Source organism: Callithrix jacchus, chromosome X (assembly GCF_049354715.1).
Source record: "Callithrix jacchus isolate 240 chromosome X, calJac240_pri, whole genome shotgun sequence".
NCBI lineage: Eukaryota > Metazoa > Chordata > Mammalia > Primates > Cebidae > Callithrix > Callithrix jacchus.
Genome location: NC_133524.1, coordinates 52,848,799 through 52,871,364, shown reverse-complemented (window position 1 = coordinate 52,871,364; position 22,566 = coordinate 52,848,799). Strand labels below are relative to the sequence as shown.

Below are 22,566 nucleotides of genomic sequence, written 5' to 3'. Positions count from 1 at the left end.
ACTACGTAAACAATAAATAAAGCAATTACCCAGATGTGGTGTCTGCACCTGTAGTAGCAGGGACTGGGGAGGCTACATTGGGAGGATTGTTTGAGCCAGGAGATAGAGGCTTCAGTGAGGTATGGTCATGCCACTGCCCTCCAGCCTGAGTGAGAGACTGACACCCTGTCTGAAAGAAGAAAACAGGATTTATAAATGAAGACATGAAAATAATTTCTTTCTTCCACAAAAGGTCTTTCTGAGACACATCCTCCACTAAGGACTGTCTGTTCCCAACGTTTCTGAATACAAGACAAAGGGAAACAATAGCTCTCAAGTCTCTTCTACTACAAATGTCTTGTGGATGTGGGTCTGGGAGCAGCGGAACACCCTACCCTGACCTGCAAAGTCCCTGGCTCAATTTGCATGTCCCTTTCTGTTCACATTCCTTGCTGCCCATGCACCTTGCTGTGTGCCTTCTGTCCCTGCACAGCTGTGAAAGGAGATGTCATGACTTCCTTCTTTCTTGCTGACTACGACGTAGCCATTATGTTTACAGATTAGTCCTATCAGAAGTTGAACTGTGAGTGAGTGTAAGGGGGAGTGGGAGGGCTTCCTGTGGGTCCATGGCCTCTGAGGTCATCATCTTTCTGCTAAAAGTCAGTGATACCGCCATGGCCTTGCCGTTGTGGGGTCCCAGGCATGGTAAGAAGGAGGGCCACAGATAGGAGGAGGGTCAGGTTAACATGGAGTGAGTTTTGAAGGGTGACATTATATCAAGTATTTGAGTCCTGGAGGCAAAGAAACAAAGCAAACCAAAAAAAACCTCACACACAGAGAGGAGGGATTCCAAAGTCATTAGAGAGGACCTGGGAAGGAGCACAGGACAGAGTGAGGCAGGACAAGGAGGGGGTACCATAGCCCTTAAGGCAAGAGGGGACCTCACTGCGCATGCTCCTGGGACTCCCGACTCAGTGCGCATGCTCACTGAGCGTCTTCCCATAGGCCCCTTTGCCCATTTGGTGAAGACCGCGTAAGACTGCAGCTCCGGTCCCTGAGGTGTGGATTCTTTCTCTCTTACTGCGACGCAGCTGGTAGGTCCACAAACTGATCCAACTGAGAGTTGAAGTGTGAGTGAGAGTGAGGAGGAGCCAGCGGGCTTCGGGAGGAGGGTCGAGCAGGGTGGTTGGTGACTCCGAATGAGAAGGGCCTCAAAGTCGTCGTCCTTCTGTTGCGGCGCCATGGCCATGGGCTTGTGTTGTCTTGTCTGGGCCGTAACTAAGGAGGAAGGAGGGCCGAGGAGTGGAAGGGTTCAGGTGAAGCTGGGGTGCTGCTGGAGGTATCTGAGTCCCGGAAGCTCCTGGAACTGTCACAGATGATTCTAGACTTCTCATAGGTGACCGGGGAGGGACAGCGTGAGTGTTATGGAACGGACCTGGAGACGGGTAATGCTGGGGCTAGTGACCGCAGCCCCGAGGTCTGTAGAGTGCCTGGCGTAGGTATGCTGTGTGGCAGCTTGTCAACTCCATTGTGGAGATTCTAGTGGGTGGGACTCTGAGTTCCTGAAAATGTGATTTTTGTGGGAAAGTAGGCCTAGAAAATGAGTGTGTGACAAAATTCGTGGTCACTGCAGGTTTTTTTTTTTGAGATGGAGTCTCGCTCTGTCGCCAGGCTGGAGTGCAGTGGCGCGATCTCAGCTCACTGCAACCTCCGCCTCCCGGGTTCAAGCAATTCTCCTGCCTCAGCCTCCCCAGTCGCTGGGATTACAGTCACACGCCCGGTCACTGCAGTTTTAATTGTCTAACTCTGATTTCCTACTTGTTTCCCTGAGGAAGTGTCCAGTTGTGAAACCAACCTCGTGGGAAACACCCTGTGTCTTTTGCCAGGAGCCTTAAGACGTTACTCATCTAGCTGGACCAACTTCAGTGACTTTGCACGCATTGGATTTGAAAGTCACACACACTTGGACTTTCAGAGTGTTTCTAAATTTTTAAAAAAATGACCAGGTTAATATTTGACCATGAAATTTGTCAAATACAGTTGTCCTGTCATGTGCATTTTCCCATTGACACTGTTCTGCTTGCAGAGTGAAATATGTGTTGGTGAGGAAGATCAACATATGGGCCTATACTCAGAAGAAGTCCACAGCCTCCTGATCTCACTGTACCTCTACTTGTGAATGTCTTAACCTTTGGTGTTTTTTCTTAGGAGGAAGTGATTTTTCTGATCAGTTGTTAGATTAGTACGGATACACTGATAATGGTATTTCATGCTGATAAAAAATGATCATGGCATCTCATGAAGGAAAGTCTAGTCCAGAGGATTATATTTGAGTTTTGTATGGATGGATGATCTTGTGTTCCCAGATTTTGTCCATAACTTCTTCCTCATGCTTATTCATAACAGGTTACAAACATTCATCCCAACATAGATTAAAACGGCTTCCAAAGTCCTTGAGGATAACTGCCTTGGTGTAACCTCTCTGAGGAAAGAATAACATTATGAAGAACAAGTATACGGGGTAGTGTTGAAGAAATGTCTGTAGATATACTTGTGATAAGCAATATCTATGTATTCTGTATATTTATATTATCGACATGTATTAATAACAAAACTTTTTATCAGCACATACAGAGACACCAAATCCCAGAAGCCCAGTAATGGAGACCCCCAAGAAAAGGAACCACCAACAGAACGTTGGGATCTTACGCCTGAATGGGAGAGATAACACGATCAGGTTTTCCCTTCCCAAGGTAACAGGAAGGGAAGGAAGGATTGTCTATGGGCAGGAGGAGGTGTCTGCATGCCTCACGCCTTATGCCATGAGCAGTAACAGGAGGAAAAAAATCATTAGGAAAAGACAGTGAACATTTGCTCAAAGTTGGCTTGAAAGGGGAGATTATAGTTTGCCGCTTCATGCAGATTTTGCATATAATGACTCTTCTTTTTTTCTTCAAGTTGGATTTCCTATGTTTGAAAATATAGTCCTTACTAAATCACTTAAAACCATTTAATTTGTTATATAAGAATATACGTTAGTTAGTTCACTAGTTTAATTTGATCTTAGAATGTTGCTGTATGGTCTTCTCAGGACAGTGTCCACAGTGTTGTGAGTACCCTTTAATAGCCCGTGGAGTGCCAAGTCACCCAACTTTATAACACCATGAATATGGCCCATTTGCAAAGGGATGTTAGCCTAATTTTACAAATAAGAAAATGGAGGCTCAGAGATTGAGGCTTACACAGAACACTTGACTCATGGAGAAGGAATTCATATTTTGTTGAAAGGTTTCTTCTGATCTTTCTAAAATCCATGCTCTAATAATAGAAAGTGAGTGGTTTGCTTAAGATGCATAATACTTTATTGTGTCTGTGCTGTAAGTACTTCAGTATTGGCTTAGGACAAAACAGTTCAGTGAAGCAGGATAGTATGAGTAAAGTACACTGACACACAGATATTATGCTTTGCCAGTTCAGCTGAGGGTCCCTGGCCGCCTACAGGCACCCTGGAGTGTGCTGTAAAGAGATAGCAGCCACCGGCCCCTACCAGGGAGAGAGACTTGCATTTAGTTAGTAAAGTTTAATTGACAAAGACTTGAGTCAACACCAATCTCTTGAGTGAAGAGATTAAAGGACAGATTTGGACGCACAAACCAAACACGATTAAAGGGTAAAATCCCTGGTTGACCTCTCCTGAGAGGGCCATCTGGCTCAAAGGTTATTTTTAAGACCACATGGGCAAACAAGTTAGTTAAGTTAACTACCCCACATGCCCTAGCTATTTGCTTTACTTATTAACCAACTGTGAAGGGGATTTAGGCTGCCTTCAGCCAAGAAGTATAGAAAAAACCCTTAGGCCTTCCAAAAGGGAATGAGACTATGTTCTATTACTTTCTCTAATATTTTTTTCCATAATTCCCACAATAGTAACTCTAGAAAAGAGCTCAATGAATGACAGCCACTGTTTCCTTGATCTGTCTTTTTGACAGTATTTTTGATAAAAGTTGGATAATTCAGAACACTGGCATACAAGGAGCTTATATTAGTATTTTTAAGGGGGTTCCAACAGTTGTTTAAATACTTTCATATTTAGAAAACTCTAACTAAGATTATCCTGATCCAGAAAATATATCCTCAACAGATAGCATTCAAGCTAAGCATTGACAGAATTTGGGCCATCAATTATTTTAACAATTCACCATTAAGATGTTTCCAGATATGACTGTCAACAGTGCCCATTAATTTCTTTGCACTCTACTTTCCATACTCTCACTGCAAGATAGTGGTTTTCCTGTTATTCCTGGTACATTTTTTTGAATGAGAATCATTTATAGAAAGTTACATATATGGTTCTTGGACCTAAGCATAGCATAAAGTTAATTAACTATCCAAATAATTCCAGGTTACCTCAACAATGGATGGGTCTCACAAGTGTAAGATTTATCGTAGGTTCACCAGTACATTGATCTAATTCTTTGGAAAATTACATTTCATTTATGATTAAAGTGGTATTCATGTGGCTGACTTTCAGATTTCATAGTTGATACACGCTGTTCATAATACACAATGGTAAAGTATAGGAAATTTAGGTGTAGTTCGATTTATACTTAGATTGTAATTTTATTTTTTTAATTTTTTATTGGATTATAGGTTTTGGGGTACATGAGCAGAGCATGCAAGACAGTTGCGTAGGTACACACATGGCAGTGTGCTTTCTTTTCTTCTCCCCTTCACCCACATTTGGCTTTTCTCCCCAGGCTATCCCTCCCCACCTCCCCCTCCCACTGACCCTCCCCTTTTCCCCCCAATAGACCACAGTGCTTAGTACTCCCCTTTCTGTGTCCATGTGTTCTCATTTTTCATCACCCACCTATGAGTGAGAATATGCGGTGTTTCATTTTCTGTTCTTGTGTCAGTTTGCTGAGGATGATGTTCTCCAGATTCATCCATGTCCCTACAAACGACACAAACTCATCATTTCTGATTGCTGCATAATATTCCATGGTGTATATGTGCCACATTTTTCCAATCCAGTCTATTATCAATGGGCATTTGGGTTGATTCCAGGTCTTTGCTATTGTAAACAGTGCTGCAATGAACATTCGTGTACATGTGTCCTTATAGTAGAACGATTTATAGTCTTTTGGATATATACCCAGTAATGGGATTGCTGGGTCAAATGGAATTTCTATTTCTAAGGCCTTGAGGAATCGCCACACCGTCTTCCACAATGGTTGAACTAATTTACACTCCCACCAACAGTGTAAAAGTGTTCCTTTTTCTCCACATCCTCTCCAGCATCTGTTGTCTCCAGATTTTTTAATGATCGCCATTCTAACTGGCGTGAGATGGTATCTCAATGTGGTTTTGATTTGCATCTCTCTGATGATCAGTGACGATGAGCATTTTTTCATATGATTGTTGGCCTCATATATGTCTTCTTTCGTAAAGTATCTGTTCATATCCTTTGCCCACTTTTGAATGGGCTTGTTTGTTTTTTTCCTGTAAATCTGTTTGAGTTCTTTGTAAATTCTGGATATCAGCCCTTTGTCAGATGGGTAAACTGCAAAAATTTTTTCCCATTCTGTTGGTTGCCGATCCACTCTAGTGACTGTTTCTTTTGCCGTGCAGAAGCTGTGGAGTTTGATTAGGTCCCATTTGTGTATTTTGGCTTTTGTTGCCAATGCTTTTGGTGTTTTGTTCATGAAGTCCTTGCCTACTCCTATGTCCTGGATAGTTTTGCCTAGATTTTCTTCTAGGGTTTTTATGGTGCCAGGTCTTATGTTTAAGTCTTTAATCCATCTGGAGTTAATTTTAGTGTAAGGTGTCAGGAAGGGGTCCAGTTTCTGCTTTCTGCACATGGCTAGCCAGTTTTCCCAACACCATTTGTTAAACATGGAATACTTTTCCCATTGCTTGTTTTTGTCAGGTTTATCAAAGATTGTATAGTTGTATGTATGTTGTGTTGCCTCCAGTGCCTCTGTTTTGTTCCATTGGTCTATATCTCTGTTTTGGTACCAGTACCATGCTGTTTTGATTACTGTAGCCTTGTAGTATAGTTTGAAATCCGGTAGTGTGATGCCCCCTGCTGTGTTCTTTTTGCTTAGAATTGACTTGGCTATGTGGGCTCTCTTTTGGTTCCATATGAAGTTCATGGTGGTTTTTTCCAGTTCTGTGAAGAAATTCAATGGTAGCTTGATGGGGATAGCGTTGATTCTGTAAATTACTTTGGGCAGTATAGCCATTTTCACGATATTAATTCTTCCTAACCATGAACATGGAATGTTTCTCCATCTGTTTGTGTCCTCTCTGATTTCGTTGAGCAGTGGTTTGTAGTTCTCCTTGAAGAGGTCTCTTACGTTCCTTGTGAGTTGTATTCCAAGGTATTTTATTCTTTTTGTAGCAATTGCGAATGGCAGTTCGCTCTTGATTTGGCTTTCTTTAAGTCTGTTATTGGTGTAGACGAATGCTTGTGATTTTTGCACATTGATTTTATATCCTGAGACTTTGCTGAAGTTGCTTATCAGTTTCAGGAGTTTTTGGGCTGAGGCAATGGGGTCTTCTAGGTATACTATCATGTCGTCTGCAAATAGAGACAATTTGGCTTCCACCTTTCCTATTTGAATACCCTTTATTTCTTTTTCTTGCCTGATTGCTCTGGCTAGAACTTCCAGTACTATATTGAATAGGAGTGGTGAAAGAGGGCATCCTTGTCTAGTGCCAGATTTCAAAGGGAATGCTTCCAGTTTTTGCCCATTCAGTATGATATTGGCTGTTGGTTTGTCATAAATAGCTTTTATTACTTTGAGATACGTTCCATCGATACCGAGTTTATTGAGGGTTTTTAGCATAAAGGGCTGTTGAATTTTGTCAAATGCCTTCTCTGCATCAATTGAGATAATCATGTGGTTTTTGTTTTTGGTTCTGTTTATGTGGTGAATTACATTTATAGACTTGCGTATGTTGAACCAGCCTTGCATCCCCGGGATGAATCCTACTTGATCATGATGAATAAGTTTTTTGATTTGCTGTTGCAATCGGCTTGCCATTATTTTATTGAAGATTTTTGCATCTATGTTCATCATGGATATTGGCCTGAAGTTTTCTTTTCTTGTTGGGTCTCTGCCAGGTTTTGGTATCAGAATGATGTTGGTCTAATAAAATGATTTGGGAAGGATTCCCTCTTTTTGGATTGTTTGAAATAGTTTTAGAAGAAATGGTGCCAGCTCTTCGTTGTGTGTCTGGTAGAATTCTGCTGTGAACCCGTCTGGACCTGGGCTTTTTTTGTGTGGTAGGCTCTTAATTGCTGCCTCAACTTCAGACCTTGTTATTGGTCTATTCATAGTTTCAGCTTCCTCCTGGTTTAGGCTTGGGAGGACACAGGAATCCAGGAATTTGTCCATTTCTTCCAGGTTTACTAGTTTATGCGTATAGAGTTGTTTGTAATATTCTCTGATGATGGTTTGAATTTCTGTGGAATCTGTGGTGATTTCCCCTTTATCATTTTTTATTGCATCTATTTGGTTGTTCTCTCTTTTATTTTTAATCAATCTGGCTAGTGGTCTGTCTATTTTGTTGATCTTTTCAAAAAACCAGCTCTTGGATTTATTGATTTTTTGAAGGGTTTTTCGTGTCTCAATCTCCTTCAGCTCATCTCTGATCTTAGTTATTTCTTGTCTTCTGCTGGGTTTTGAGTTTTTTTGGTCTTGGTCCTCTAGCTCTTTCAATTTTGACGATAGGGTGTCAATTGTGGATCTCTCCATTCTCCTCATATGGGCACTTATTGCTATATACTTTCCTCTAGAGACTGCTTTAAATGTGTCCCAGAGGTTCTGGCACGTTGTGTCTTCGTTCTCATTGGTTTCGAAGAACTTCTTTATTTCTGCCTTCATTTCGTTGTTTACCCAGTCAACATTCAAGAGCCAGTTGTTCAGTTTCTATGAAGCTGTGCGGTTCTGGGTCGGTTTCTGAATTCTGAGTTCTAACTTGATTGCACTATGGTCTGAGAGGCTGTTTGTTATGATTTCAGTTGTTTTGCATTTGTTGAGCAGTGCTTTACTTCCAATTATGTGGTCAATTTTAGAGTAGGTGTGATGTGGTGCTGAGAAGAATGTGTATTCTGTGGATTTGGGGTGGAGAGTTCTGTAAATGTCTATCAGGTTTGCTTGCTCCAGGTCTGAGTTCAAGCCCTGGATATCCTTGTTGATTTTTTGTCTGGTAGATCTGTCTAGTATTGACAGTGGAGTGTTAAAGTCTCCCACTATTATTGTGTGAGAGTGTAAGTCCTTTTGTAAGTCCTTAAGAACTTGCCTTATGTATCTGGGTGCTCCTCCATTGGGTCCATATATGTTTAGGATGGTTAGCTCTTCTTGTTGTATCGATCCTTTTACCATTATGTAATGGCCTTCTTTGTCTCTTTTGATCTTTGTTGCTTTAAAGTCTATTTTATCGGAGATGAGAATTGCAACTCCTGCTTTTTTTTGCTTTCCATTTGCTTGGTAAATCTTCCTCCATCCCTTTATTTTGAGCCTTTGTGTATCCTTGCATGTGAGATGGGTTTCCTGGATACAGCACACTGATGGGTTTTGGGTTTTTATCCAATTTGCCAGTCTGTATCTTTTGATTGGTGCATTTAATCCATTTACATTTAGGGTTAATATTGTTATGTGTGAATTTGATACTGCCATTTTGATGCTAAGTGGCTGTTTTGCCTGTTAGTTGTTGTAGATTCTTCATTATGTTGATGCTCTTTAGCATTCAGTGTGATTTTGGAATGGCTGGTACTGGTTGATCCTTTCTATGTCTAGTGCCTCTTTTAGGAGCTCTTGTAAAGCAGGCCTGGTGGTGACAAAATCTCTGAGTACTTGCTTGTTCGCAAAGGATTTTATTTTTCCTTCACTTCTGAAGCTCAGTTTGGCTGGATATGAAATTCTGGGTTGAAAGTTCTTTTCTTTAAGAATGTTGAATATTGGCCCCCACTCTCTTCTGGCTTGTAGTGTTTCTGCCGAGAGATCTGCTGTGAGTCTGATGGGCTTCCCTTTGTGGGTGACCCGACCTTTCTCTCTGGCTGCCCTTAGTATTCTCTCCTTTATTTCAACCCTATTGAATCTGACGATTATGTGCCTTGGGGTTGCTCTTCTTGCGGAATATCTTTGTGGTGTTCTCTGAATTTCCTGCAATTGAGTGTTGGCATGTCTTGCTAGGTGGGGGAAATTTTCCTGGATGATGTCCTGAAGAGTATTTTCCAGCTTGGATTCATTCTCTTCGTCCCCTTCTGGTACACCTATCAAACGTAGGTTAGGTCTTTTTACATAGTCCCACATTTCTTGGAGACTTTGTTCATTCCTTTTTGTGCTTTTTTCTCTAATCTTGGTTTCTCGTTTTATTTCATTGAGTTGGTCTTCGACTTCAGATATTCTTTCTTCTGCTTGGTCAATTCGGCTATTGAAACTTGCGTTTGCTTCGCGAAGTTCTCGTATTGTGTTTTTCAGCTCCTTTAATTCATTCATATTCCTCTCTAAGGTATCCATTCTTGTAATCATTTCCTCGAATCTTTTTTCAAATCTTTTTTCAAGGTTCTTAGTTTCTTTGCATTGATTTAATACATGCTCTTTTAGCTCACAAAAGTTTCTCATTATCCATCTTCTGAAGTCTAATTCCGTCATTTCGTCACAGTCATTCTCCGTCCAGCTTTGTTCCCTTGCTGGTGAGGAGTTTTGGTCCTTTCTAGGAGGCGATGTGTTCTGGTTTCGGGTGTTTTCCTCCTTTTTGCGCTGGTTTCTTCCCATCTTTGTGGATTTGTCCGCTGGTCGTCTGCGTAGTTGCTGACTTTTCGTTTGGGTCTCTGAGTGGACACCCAGAATTTTGATGATGAAGTATTTCTGTTGCTTGGTTTTCCTTCTACCAGTCTAGCCCCTTCGCTGTACGACTGTTGAGGTCCGCTCCAGACCCTGCTTGTCTGGGGTGCACCTCTAGTAGCCATGGCACAGCGAGGGATGCTACCAGTTTCTTTTTCTGCTCTCTTTGTCCCAGGATGATGCCTGCCTAATGACAGTCTTTTGGATGTAGAGGGGTCAGGGAGCTGCTTGAGGAGACAGTTTGTACTTTATAGGGGTTTAATTGCTGAGCTGTGAGCTGTGTTGTTCATTCAGGGCTGTTAGGCTGCTATGTTTGATTCTGCTGCAACAGAGCTCATTAAAAAAACACTTTTTTTTCTCAAATGCTGTGTTGAGGGGTTTGGGCTTTATTTTTAGATGTCCGTTGAGGTCCTGCCCAGCTAGGATGCAGACTAGCCACTGTTTGCCTGCCGAGGCTCCGCCCTGCTGTTGTGAGGCTCGCCCCGGCTCTGCTGTTCTGCTGTTCTCCGCCACGCCCTGCGGCGGATTCTCTCTGTTGTAGCGGGTTGCCTCGGCGACGGCAGGCTGCGTCAGCAGTGGGCGTGTATCTCAGTAGGGACGGGTTGCCTCGGCAACGGCTGGCTGCGTCAGCAGTGGGCGTGTATCTCAGTAGGGACGGGTTGCCTCGGCAACAGCTGGCTGCGTCAGCAATGGGCGTGTATCTCAGTTGGGGCGGGTTACCTCGGTAATGGTGGCCGCCCCTCCCCCTCAGAGCGTCTCGGGTCGTCTGCACGGGGCTTGTTTGAAATCGCGGTTTTGTTCGTCCCACTGGGCCAATCCTAACGCTCTGTTCCTGCAATCCCCTGGGCTGGCCCACTGTTCAAGTCTAGCACAGTCTCGAGTCTAGCCCTCTCACGTCTCCAGTTGCCGGTTCAACGGGGCACCCGGACAAGTGCGCCCTGTGGGGAGCGCTGGGTAGGGCCGGCCGCCGCCACCCCGGCTGCCGGCTTCACCAGGCGTAATATCTGCCTGGCATCCCGCGTCTCCTCTTCACTTGGGAATTTCCCCATTCCGTGAGCAACAAGGATCAGTCTGGAAATGCAGCTCAGACTCACCTCTCCGCAGACACAACGAGAACTCCAATCCTGGGTTGTTCTCACAGCGCCATCTTGAGTCCTCCCCCTAGATTGTAATTTAAAATAAGACATTAGGCCAGGAGCGGTTGCTCATGAATATAATCCAAAAATTTTGGGAGGCTGAGTGGGGCAAATCCCTTGATCCCAGGAGTCTAACACCAGCCTGGACAACATTGAGAAATCCTGTCTCAAACCAACCAACCAACCAACTAAACAAACATTAGCCTTGGTAGTGGGGTGTACCTGCAGACTCAGCTACTTGGGATGTTGAGACAGGAGGTTTTGTTGAGCCTGAGACATTGGGCTCACAGTGGTCCTTTATTGTGCTACAGCACCCCAACCTGGACGACAGCAAGTCCCTGACTCAAAAAACAATTAAAATAAAATAGGATATTATAAAGCAGAAAAACAAAGTTGTAACAACTTTATACAGCATTCATTACCATGCTAACTGACACAGTTATTTTTTATTTTATTTTCATTTTTTTCTTGTTTTGGGACAGAATCTCATCTGTCAGCCAGCCTAGATTGCTATGGCATGATCTTGACTCACTGCAACCTCCACCTCTTGGGTTCAAGTGACCTTGGCCTCCCAAAGTGCTGAGATTACAGGCATGAGCCACCATGCCCAAACCAGGCTTTGTTTCATAATGCTATGGAAAAGACTATTATCATTTCCTTATTTGTATTTCATGTTGGACTGCTTAAATCGATAACCTTTGTATTTCGAAGTGCATGAAATGGAAGGTGATCTGCAAGAACTGTGCCAGTGAAAGACCTGGGATGACTCTGGATTTTCATTCTGGCGTCAAGGTGAAGATTATATCAAAAGGAGAACCCTGTGAAATGCCAGAAACAGGTATGTTATTCATCAAGGTGCAAAGTTATGTGCTTTCTCATTTACAAAATATACTTTTGATAATAGAGGGATAACATTGCTGCCACTTTAAAAACACAGTTTGAATGCAAACTTCCTTTGAAACATCCTTCAGACCCAAAGGCCAGACTGCAAGACTTAAACACTATCAGATACAGAAACAAACTGGGTCAAAGCCATATTGAATCATCAAATATGACTACATTTTCTTAGTTTTGTGTATAACCAACAGCTAATAATTTTCAGATACTTTTCTAATTTCTGCTTTTAACAAATGCATAATGCATTTGCAATACCAGTTTGTGTGGTGCTAGAAGCAGATTCTAGCACCAGCTCTAATATAATTTGTGAGACCCTGGATGAATCATATAAATTCCACACACATCCTTGGTCTTATTGAAAAGAGTAAATGCACATCAGCTAGATTAAAATCCATTTCAGTGCTGATTTCTACATGCTCTGGTTCTGTTGGACAGAAGAGAAAGATTCTGATTTTCACGATTTGTTTGTCATAACAATCAGCTTTAGTCCAACTATAATGTGTGACTTGAGATTTCATGGCCCCTAAGAAAATGAGCAGTCACTCTGCTTGATGTTTGTTTTCTGGTATGGAGCCCCGTATGAGTGATCTTGAATTTTGTCAAATTCTGAATTCTCTGACTCTTAAAGAATAATTGCATTTTAAAGCCTTCCCACAGTGAAGCCTTGAATGACTGAATAGTAAAACGGCAAGAGATCATCAGATTTCTGTGGCCAATGAAGTAGGGAACATGCATATAAGTCAGTGATGCTCAAGGTGGGTGTAAGATGCTTCTGCTAAGCATGCCCCCTGCCCTCATGAGCTACTGCATGTAACTAGGTCAAAGACTCATCTAGTATAGTCACCTCTAACCACACCATAGGTTACATATTAGAGGTTTCTGCCTTGAGACATTAGATGATTGGGTTTGAAGTTCAACAACAGTAACGTGCTAATTCCTGAATAGTTGACAAAAGTATATTTTACACATATTTCTCAAATCAGCCACTGTTAATTAGGATACCTGTTGAAGTTAAAGGAAACACTCTATGTTTAAGGGAGAAGTTACCTAAATGTTTTTACTCTACTCTGCTGAACCATTTCATTAGACTATTTACATTAAAAGGCATTTCTCAGACAATTTCCTGGAGCCTACCGAACAAGCCTCAGTCATATTCTTGGGAGATCATAGCTTTAAGTGCACATCGTATTAAAATAAATAGCACATTACATGATCAAGAAAATAATACTACGATATAATAATAGAAGAGCCACAGAATAAACTTAAGAGAATACGAAAGAGGTAATGAATAAAAGACAGGTATGAATCATTAGTAAAAAGAAAAGTAATTGAAATGTAATAAATTTAAAAGATTGGTCTTTTGAAAAAATAGTTATGAATAGAGTATTCAAAAGTTCTACATAATCTTGAAGAAAATGGAAAAAGCAAAACATGAAATATGAACAAGACAGAGTGATTTAATGAAGGGCATTATTGAAAGTGAATGCAATCTTGAACTCTAATATTTTCAGACTATGGATGAAATGGTTGATAAGCCAGGAAGGCGTACATCATCTAATATATTTATGTAATACCTGATTAAGCATCACGAAGCCTGTGGAAAAAATGTGAAATTTGCCAGTTGTCCCTTAAAAACATTTAGGAACAAATTTGGGCTTTTTCATATGTCTCACTCTTGTTTCCCATTTCCATATCCTTCCATTTTGTCATTTGTGACACTGTTCATAATGCTATCACATATAGATGACAAAACTGATAGTGATAGCTTAAGAGTAATGTGACCATGTATGTAATTTTACAAACGGGAATGCTTTCACATGTAAAAAGAGGCATTATTCATGTTGACAACATGGTAGGAGAAAACTTGGTACAAACGGTGCCTGTACCTTAAAAACTATAGAAGGGTAAACTAGCCCAAATAAATATATTTGCCCTTCTGCACAATTTGCCCTTCTATTCACTTCATTTCTGCAGTTCCTGAGGTGACATTAACCATTTTCTTCTGAGATAGTTTTCAAACTATTTCCAGGAGCCCATTTGGCATCCAGACCATAGATTCAAGCCAGAACATTAAAAGAGCATTTGCAAAATATTATACATTTTTTCGTACATTCCTTTATTTGTTTCTTATCTTTTTTTGTCTCGTGCTGATATTTTGAGTAAAGCTGTGCCCAATGTTTGCTTTCTACTTAAACCTTTTTTCAGTAGGTTCACCTCACTTAATGTGTTCATTGGTACCAGCTCTACCACAGAGTAATGTGTTCAATGCAATCCGTGGGGCAGTCTTCAGATTTCCTAGGTAGCTGTGTGTTTATAATATACAATGTTAAACTATGGGAAATGTAGGTGTGGTGTGATTTGTCTCAGATTGTCATTTAAGATAAGATATAATACAGGAAAGCAAAGGTGGGACATCTTTGCATCACATTTATTACCACAGTAGCCTACAGGCTTTTATGGCATAACGCTGAGGAAAAGAATATGATCATTTCTTTCTTTATCATTCTTGTTTGGCTGCTCTAGTCTATATCCTTTGAATTTTTTAGTGCCTGACCTGGAAGCTGATCTCCAGGAGCTGTCTGAGTCAGAGACTGGGGATGAATATGAAGATGGTCCTGTGGTCCAGGGAAACGGTATGCCAAAATCAGAGCAGTTTAAAATGCCAGAAGGAGGTATGTTATCCATTAAGATTCAAACTTACATGCTGTCTGTATTACACAGTACTACACTTTTGATAACAGAAAGAGAGAACATTACTGTCCCTTGAAAAACAGAGTTCAAATACAGACTTTCTCTGGAAGGTAGTTCAGACCCCAGAAGCCTGACTGCAAAACGGAAACATCATCAGCTACAGCAGAAATTGGGTCAAAGTCATATTGAATCATCAAATAGAAAAGTATTTTCTTCTGAGTATAACCAACAGCTAACAGTTTTCAGATTATTTTCTAATTTCTGCTTTTCTCAAATGCATAATACATTTGTAATATCACCTTGTATGAAATATGCTGACCCTGAAGGAGATTCTAGTACCAGCTCTGGACAAATCACATAAATCCTACACCCGTTTTTACTGAAAGTACTGAATGCACATCAGGCAGATTAAAATCCACTTCATTGCTGGTTTCTGTATGCTCTGATTCTCTTGGAGAGAACACAAAGATATTCTGATGTTCATGATTTGTTTATCATAACAATCAGCTTCAGTCCAATTTTAATATCCAAGTTGAGATTTCATTGCTCCTAAGATAATGAGCAGAAACTCTGCTTGATGTTGTTTTCCTGCATGGAGACCTTCATGAGTTTTCTTGGATTTTGTCAAATCCTGAATTCTCTCAGGCTCTTAAACAATGATTGCATTGTTTTTCACATGGAGTCTCAGTCTGTCACCCAGGGTGGAATGCAGTGGTCCAATATTTGTTCACTGTGACCTCCACCTCCCGAGTTCAAGCGGTTCTCCTGCCTTAGCCTCCTGTGTAGCTGGGAATACAGGTGTGTGCTACCACGGCCGACTAATTTCTGTATATTTAGTGGAGACGGGGTTTCACCATGTTGGCCAGATTGGCATCAAACTCCTGATCTCAAGTGATCCACCCGCCTTGGCCTCCCAAAGTGCTGGGATTATAGGCGTGAGCCACTTCCCTTGCAGGACCCAATGATTGCATTTTAAAGTCTTCTTGCAGTGAAGCCTGGAATGACTGAATAATGAAATGGAAGAGACAGTCACGTTTTGTGGCCCATGAAGTAGGGATCATGCATGTAAATCAGTGATGTTCAAGCTGGTTGTGAGATGCCTGTGCTAGGCATGCTTGCTGCCCTCCTGTCAGTCTTCATGAGCTATTGTGTTGTGTGTAATTAGATCGAAGACACATATGGTAACCTCGAACCGTATCAGAGGTAATATATTACAGATTTCTGCCTTGAGTCTTCAAATGATACGATTTAAACTTCAAAGACTATGATGTACTAAGTCCTGAGAAGTCAACATAGGTATCTTTACACATCTTTTCCAAATTGCTGACTTAATTAGAAGAACTTCTGAATTTAAAGGGAGCACTGCATGTTTAGGGGAGAAGTTACCTAAACGTTTGTATTCCACACTGCTGAACAACTCCATTAGACTATTTGCATTAAAAGATTGGTTTCAGACAATTTCCGGGAGCCCACTGGACAAGCCTCAATTGGATTCTTAGGACAGTCATAGCATTAATTATATGTCTTATTAAAATAGATAGCAAATTACATGATACAACAGCATAATATTAAGAAAGAAAAAATAATAAATGAGTCACAGAATAAACTTAAGGGAAAAGGAAACAGACAATAAATGAAAGGTTTGAACCATTAACAAAAGGAAAACTAATCTGAAAGTCATAAATTTAGTAGATATTTTTTAGAAATAGCTAGGAAGAGAGCATCCAGTAGATTAAACAATCTTGAAGAAAATGGAAAAGGCACAACATGGAATATGAACAAGACACAGGTATTGAATGTAGGGCATCATTGAAAGGGAATACATTCTTGAACACTAATATTTTCAGAGTGTGTGGATGAAATGGTTGATATGCTAGGAACACATACATTATTTAATATATTCATGTAATGCCCGAATTTCTGAGCATCGCAAAGACTGTGGAAGAGCTTGTGAAATTTGCCAGTTGTTCCTCAAAAGCAGTTACTTTCAGAAGGAAATATTTAGCTTTTCCAGACGCCTAACTCTTCTTTTTTGTTTCGGTCTCCATTACTGTTCTTTCCACACTGGTTATGATAACTCATTCACATTTTAATATCAGTCACAATAGTGATACCTTAAAACTTGTATGATCATTTTATTAATTATACAAACTGGAATACTTTTCGGTGACAAGTGTGTCATTATTCATATTGACATGAGGACTATAGGTGAAAACCGGTTGCAAATGGTTAGTGTACATTAAAAAAGAACAAAAAAGGGGAAACTGGTTCAAGGCAATATTATGCACTTCTGCACCATAGAGAAAAAACAAACACGATACTGTCCTTTCTGTTCACTTCACTTATTTATTTCCTAATGTGACATGAACTGTTTTCTCAAAAGATAGTTTTCAGACTATTTGCAGGAGCCTATTGGACATCCAGACCATAGTTTCAAGCCAAAACCTTAAATTATACATTTCTTCTGAAGGAATTCTTTCTTCAGAAATTCCTTCTGTTTCTTATGTTTTCTTTGTGTTCTGGTTGTATTCTGAGTATAATTCCACACAATGTTTGCTATCTACTTTAAGCCCCTTTTAATAGGTTCACTTGATTTAATGTGCTCTGACTTGAACTGTCTTTTGGTTTCATTCTAGCACTAAAAGCAGGGTGTGTTTTAAAACTGTTTCTAATTTATCTGCTTGGAAGTGCATCTTCAAGCTCTCTATGGAGGTCTAGTCGAATGTTAGCCGTAGGGTGACTCTTAGGCTTCTGGTTTTAGTCCATTCTATAAAACTAAAACTTTGGTGTCCATTGCATACCTTTAATTTCATCTGAATACAGTTAAGCTAGTAATGTTCCCTCCTGTTGTGTTTCTGTTGTAGGGGAGGGGAAACCACAGGACTAAACGAAGACAAGCTGAAAGAATGCAAACTGAATTCATCCGAGATATTTTACTTTAAAAAAATCTCCATAAATCTATCCAGTTTTCGTCAAAGAAGTATTGCACATCTTTTGTTCATTTATTCTCATATATTAGACACTATTGGAATTTTTGGCCAGATGCAGTGGCTCACGCCTGTAGTCCAAGCTTATTGGGATGTGGAGGCAGGAGGATGGTTTACGCCTGGGAGATTGAGATGTGCCTGGGCGACATGGAAAAACCCCCTCTCAACGAAAATAAATGAATGAATGCATGCATGTTATGCATGTATGTATGTAGGTGTAGTTCCAGCTACTCTAGTAGTTGAGGTGGGAGGATCCCTTGAGCCTAGGGAGTCGAGGATGCAGGTAGTCAGGTTCCCATTACTGCAACTCCAGCCTGGGTGGATGAGACTTTGTCTGAATAAAAAAATAGTATCATTTTTACAACTTTGCATTCTGATTGAGCTGGTATACACATGTGTGATATTGTGAAATAAATACTTGGTCCTGGAACCTGCTTACCATCACACAACTCCTACAATTTTTAGTATGTTTGCATAGTGATGTCTTTTTGTATGCTAGTGAGTTGACAGATGGCTGTGACCTCCTAGGTAGCTCTAGGATGGGGGATTAGAGGATTGGGACTTTCATTCCCATCCTCAAACTTCAGAACAGGTAGAGGGGCTGGGGTTAAGTTGATTTCTAATGGCAGGCGAACAGGTTAACCAATCACACCTGTAGAATGAAAACCTCCATCAAAACCCCCAAAAACAGGGTTCCGAGAGCTTCTGCCTAGCCAAACACCTGGAGGATAACATGCCCATAGAGGCCATGGAAGCGCCCATGCCTCTTCCTTCATTCCTTCCGCTATGTATGTCTTTATCTGCATCCTTTGTTAAGATAACGCCATTTGCCACAAAATATGTGAGATTATCTAGGTTATAGACCTGGATGAAGGAACTAGGGCTTAGGTAGAAGAAAGGGGAAAGCAACCAGGGAAACTTGCTGAAGCAAAATTACTTGGATCCTACCTACGCTGTCTCCTTACAGGCTATGGCATGACACAGCCATGGGATTCCATCGTGCCTCTCACACACTGGCTTTGAGACGATGGGCAAGACACTTACATCCTGTCAGACTGTTTCCCCGTTTCTAAAGTAGAAATTAGAGTATTTACACTACTTGCCGTGAATAATAAATGAAATAACATAGGAAGCAGGCATTACATTGCAGATAAATTTACGAGTCATGTTTCCTTAATCTCTTTAACATTTCAAATATTTTCATTGAATATTTTTACAACTATATCTCTAGTATGTCGTAACTGCTTTGGAATTTCAAGTAGGAATATCCAGCTACCTTTTTAAATGCCTTTGACTTCAGAAACTTATTTGATTCAAATATGTAAATTAAATAGTAGTGTAGCTGGTGTCAGACAGGGCATGGATTCTGAAGTTGATTTGTAAGTAACCGAGCTGTGACAAGGCCAACCCTATGTCAGCAGTATGTACCAAAAGTTGTTTGGTGTGTGTGATGCTATGAATAATAAGTATATTCCGGCAAGGCGACACCACACAACTCAGTATCATAGTGTGTCAAGGGCTCACGCAGTCCCTGAGCAACCCTGTGGTAGCTAACATGGCCACAAGGATGGCCAGGGCAGTTGTTATTTGGGCTTGTCTTATATTCTTAAATTCGGCGGGTAGGAAGAGTGAGCCCAAATGGAACGAGGTGGTTGACTACTTGCAGACACAGCAAAGGCAAGATCAGCATTGTGTCAGCACAGTGTCTTAGTCCCATAGGACCACAGTGAATCGGAGATACTCAGTGATAGTACAGATGGTGGGTTTCTCCGTCCGTGAGGAGTCTGCAGTCTCACCCTAAGGCCCATTTTGAAACCACACTGAATCCTGAACCCAAGATCACACCTGACAGAGCTGGGACTATGGGACAGGAGGGGTGACCCAGCTTCTAAGCATCCCACACAGAACACCCAGTAATGCCATCCATGCTTGTGAAGAGGAGGAACCCATGTCAATGACTATTCTGAAATGACGGCCTTCTGACAGTTTTCCTAAACCAAAGGTGCAAATCACTTGTTTGGACTGGACAAGGATCCCTAGAGGGAAAGGTCCCTCAGTAGGAGGCCACACTGGGATCATTGGCCAGCTCCTGCCTGACGACCGTATGTCCTGCTGGGGGTGCCCTAACAAGGGTAAAGTCTTCGTGTCCAGGGGCATCACCTGTGCCCTCTGGGACTGTTCTTACACAAACATCCTAACTATACCGCTATGCCTCATCCCTGGAAGGCATCCACATCAGCTTCAGCTTCCTAACCAGACTTGTGCTGCGTGTGAAATGGTCACTTGGGCAGGACAAAAATAGACAACAAAGAATCTTAGGAAGTCGCCTATCTTTGTTGGATAGGCCTTCATCATTAATAAAATTTGTATAAAATGGCTATGTTGAGATAGCTGATGTGTCAACTTTGGTAGGTGACAACACATGAGAAATGTTCACTAGACCAGGGTAAATGTCTCCGTGAAGGGTTTTCTTTCCGTGAGAACTAGCACTGAAATCAGCAGACTTTGGGTAAACATAATTACCCTCCCCAATGTGGGTGGGCCTCATCCCGTCCCTCGAAGGCCTTCAGAGAAGAAGACTGGGGTCCTCCTCAAGATGAAGAAGTCCTTCCTGTACACTGCCCTTGAATTTCAGCTCTCATGTCACCTGTTTCCTGGGTCTCCAGCCTGACATCCTGCTCTCTGAGATGTTGACTTGCTAGTCACAACACTTCCATGATCTAGGACTTCAAACTCAATCTATCACTCTCTCTCTCTCTCTCTCCACACACACACACACACACACACACACACACACACACACACACACACACACAGTGGATCCCTAACCAGTAGACTACTTATATCTGGGACCTTAAAGTGCATAACTGAGATCAGTATTGCCGGTTGTTCTCACTCTGCTGCACAGCTCGTGATGCAGAGGATTGTGGCATTCCCCTCACATCCACTGACATCCATGTTGCTCATCACTGTAACTCAGGGTTTTGCCATCGAACAATGTAGAGACCACTACAGTTCCACAAGTGTTCCCTGCCCTCCTTCTGTATGTGAGGTTTTCTGTTCCAACCCGAGGACACAGAGATCCACTGGGTATTTTTTCCAAACTTCCAGGAAGGACCTGGGAGCCTGATGAGGGAGATACATCTGTAACAGCAATAATAACTATGGGCACAGCCAGTGTGTTCACCAACTTATGAGAGATCACATTACCAACACCTCCCACTTAAGTTTCCCCGTCAACTAACAGCTTATCCTGGAAGTGAGCACATTCGTGGATCATTTGGATTCCCCTTATTCTGTTTTCCCCAGGAATTCACAGATACAAAGCAAACTGATGGTGGAATGTTGTGATGGAGGGGAATCCACGAATGGAATGCCCTGAATTGGTGTGATTTCCAAAGTAGTCAGTAAGGCTTTATAATTTCCCAGATGAAGCAACATACGGGCCTCCCTCCGTTTACAGGGAGTGACATGTATAGAAACTCCAGTTTATTGAAGACTCTGGAAAACGACATTTGCCTGCCTATAACACTCAGTCCCCAAATGGAAGTAGCTCCTGCTACTTGCATTCCATCAATGCAGAAATTTCCAAAACACCCCAAAGTGGGCGAAGATATTATGGCCATAAACCACAGTTTAGGATTGAAGAGAAGTATCCTCAAACTTCTTATTTACATCAAAAGAATAAGAATGTTGCAGTTGGTACAGAGGAAATAGCAGGGTGGCATGGAGAAGGACACAGTGTTCCCCAGGAGGGCTTGCAGGCACCTTCCTCCTCTGTCCGGCTTTCTGTGATAAGAAAGTGGTTCAGGGATTGGCGAGGTGGCTCCTGCCTCTAATCCCAGCACATTGAGAGTTCGAGGTGTGAGTATTGCTTGAACCCAGAGTTTCAGATCAGCCTGGGAAACATAAGGACACCCCACCTCTAAAAGAAAATTGGCCAGGGGTGGTGGAGCCTGCATGTTGTCCCAGGTGCTTGCGAGGCTGAGATGGACGGATCCCTTCAGCCTGGGAGGTCAAGGCTGCATGCAGTCAGCCATGATTTCTCCACTGTACTCCAGGCTGAGCAACAGACCCCGTCTGAAACAGCAACAACAGCGAGTGCTTCCCAGGAAGGACTTGCAAACCTGTTGCAGGTTTCAGTAACAGCAGTAACAGCAATGGCATAGCCAGTGTGTTCACCAATTCATGAGAGATCACGCTACCAACATCTACCACTTAAGTTTCCCCATCAACTAACAGCTTATCCTGGAAGTGAGCACGTTCATAGGTCACTTGGATTCCCCCTATTCTGTTTTCCCCAGGAATGCACAGATACAAAGCAAAATGATAGTGGAATGCTGTGATGGAGTGGAATCCAAGAGTGGAATGCCCTGCAGTGATATGATTTCTGAAGAAGTCAGTAAGTTTTATCAGTGACCAGATGAAGCAACATACAGGCCTCCCTCTGTCTACAGGGTGCGACATGTATGGAAAATCCACTTTATTGAAGACTCTGGAAAAAGACATTTGCCTCCCTGTAACACTAAGTCCCCTAATGCAAGTAGCCCCTGCCAATCATTACAACTGCAGCTGCACTCTGAAATGTCCAAAATGTTTCAAAGTGGGCAAAGATATTCCAGCTATAAACCTCAAGTTTAGGATTGAAAAGAAGTATCCTAAAACTTCTTATTTACATCAAAAGAATAGAACTGTTGGTGGGGAGCGATGGCTCATGCCTGTAATCCCCCACTTTGGGAGGCCAAATAGGCAGATCATGAGGTCAGGAGATCCAGACCCTAGCTAACACGGTAAACCCTGTCTCTACTAACAATACAAAAAAATTAGCTGGGCATGGTGGCATGCGCCTGTAGTCCCAGTTACTCAGGAGGCTGAGTCAGGAGAATCAGTTATCCCGGGGACAAGGGTACAGTGAGCCGAGATCGCACCACTGCACTTCAGACTGGGTGACAGAGCAAGACTCCATCTCAAAAAAAAAAAAAAGAAAAAGAAAAAAGAAAAGAGAAATGCTGCAATTGG

The 22,566-nt window shown here is 41.8% G+C and overlaps 1 protein-coding gene across 3 annotated transcripts; it reads left to right on the top strand.

The window, feature by feature from the left end:
• Window positions 1–992: 992 nt before the first annotated feature.
• Window positions 993–17,996, top strand: LOC100896193 (X antigen family member 1-like). Of its 3 annotated transcripts, none has more exons than XM_054251010.2 (6): window positions 993–1,073; window positions 2,386–2,500; window positions 2,605–2,732; window positions 11,684–11,810; window positions 14,416–14,541; window positions 17,425–17,996. In XM_054251010.2, exons 3-6 carry the CDS (start codon window positions 2,640–2,642, stop codon window positions 17,445–17,447), a joined length of 369 nt encoding a protein of 122 aa, XP_054106985.1. In that variant the 5' UTR covers window positions 993–1,073; window positions 2,386–2,500; window positions 2,605–2,639; the 3' UTR covers window positions 17,448–17,996. The 3 variants fall into 3 exon arrangements, with proteins under 3 accessions (XP_054106985.1, XP_054106984.1, XP_078220233.1); XM_054251009.2 differs by having other exon boundaries at window positions 2,386–2,516; XM_078364107.1 differs by lacking the exon at window positions 2,386–2,500.
• Window positions 17,997–22,566: the final 4,570 nt, after the last annotated feature.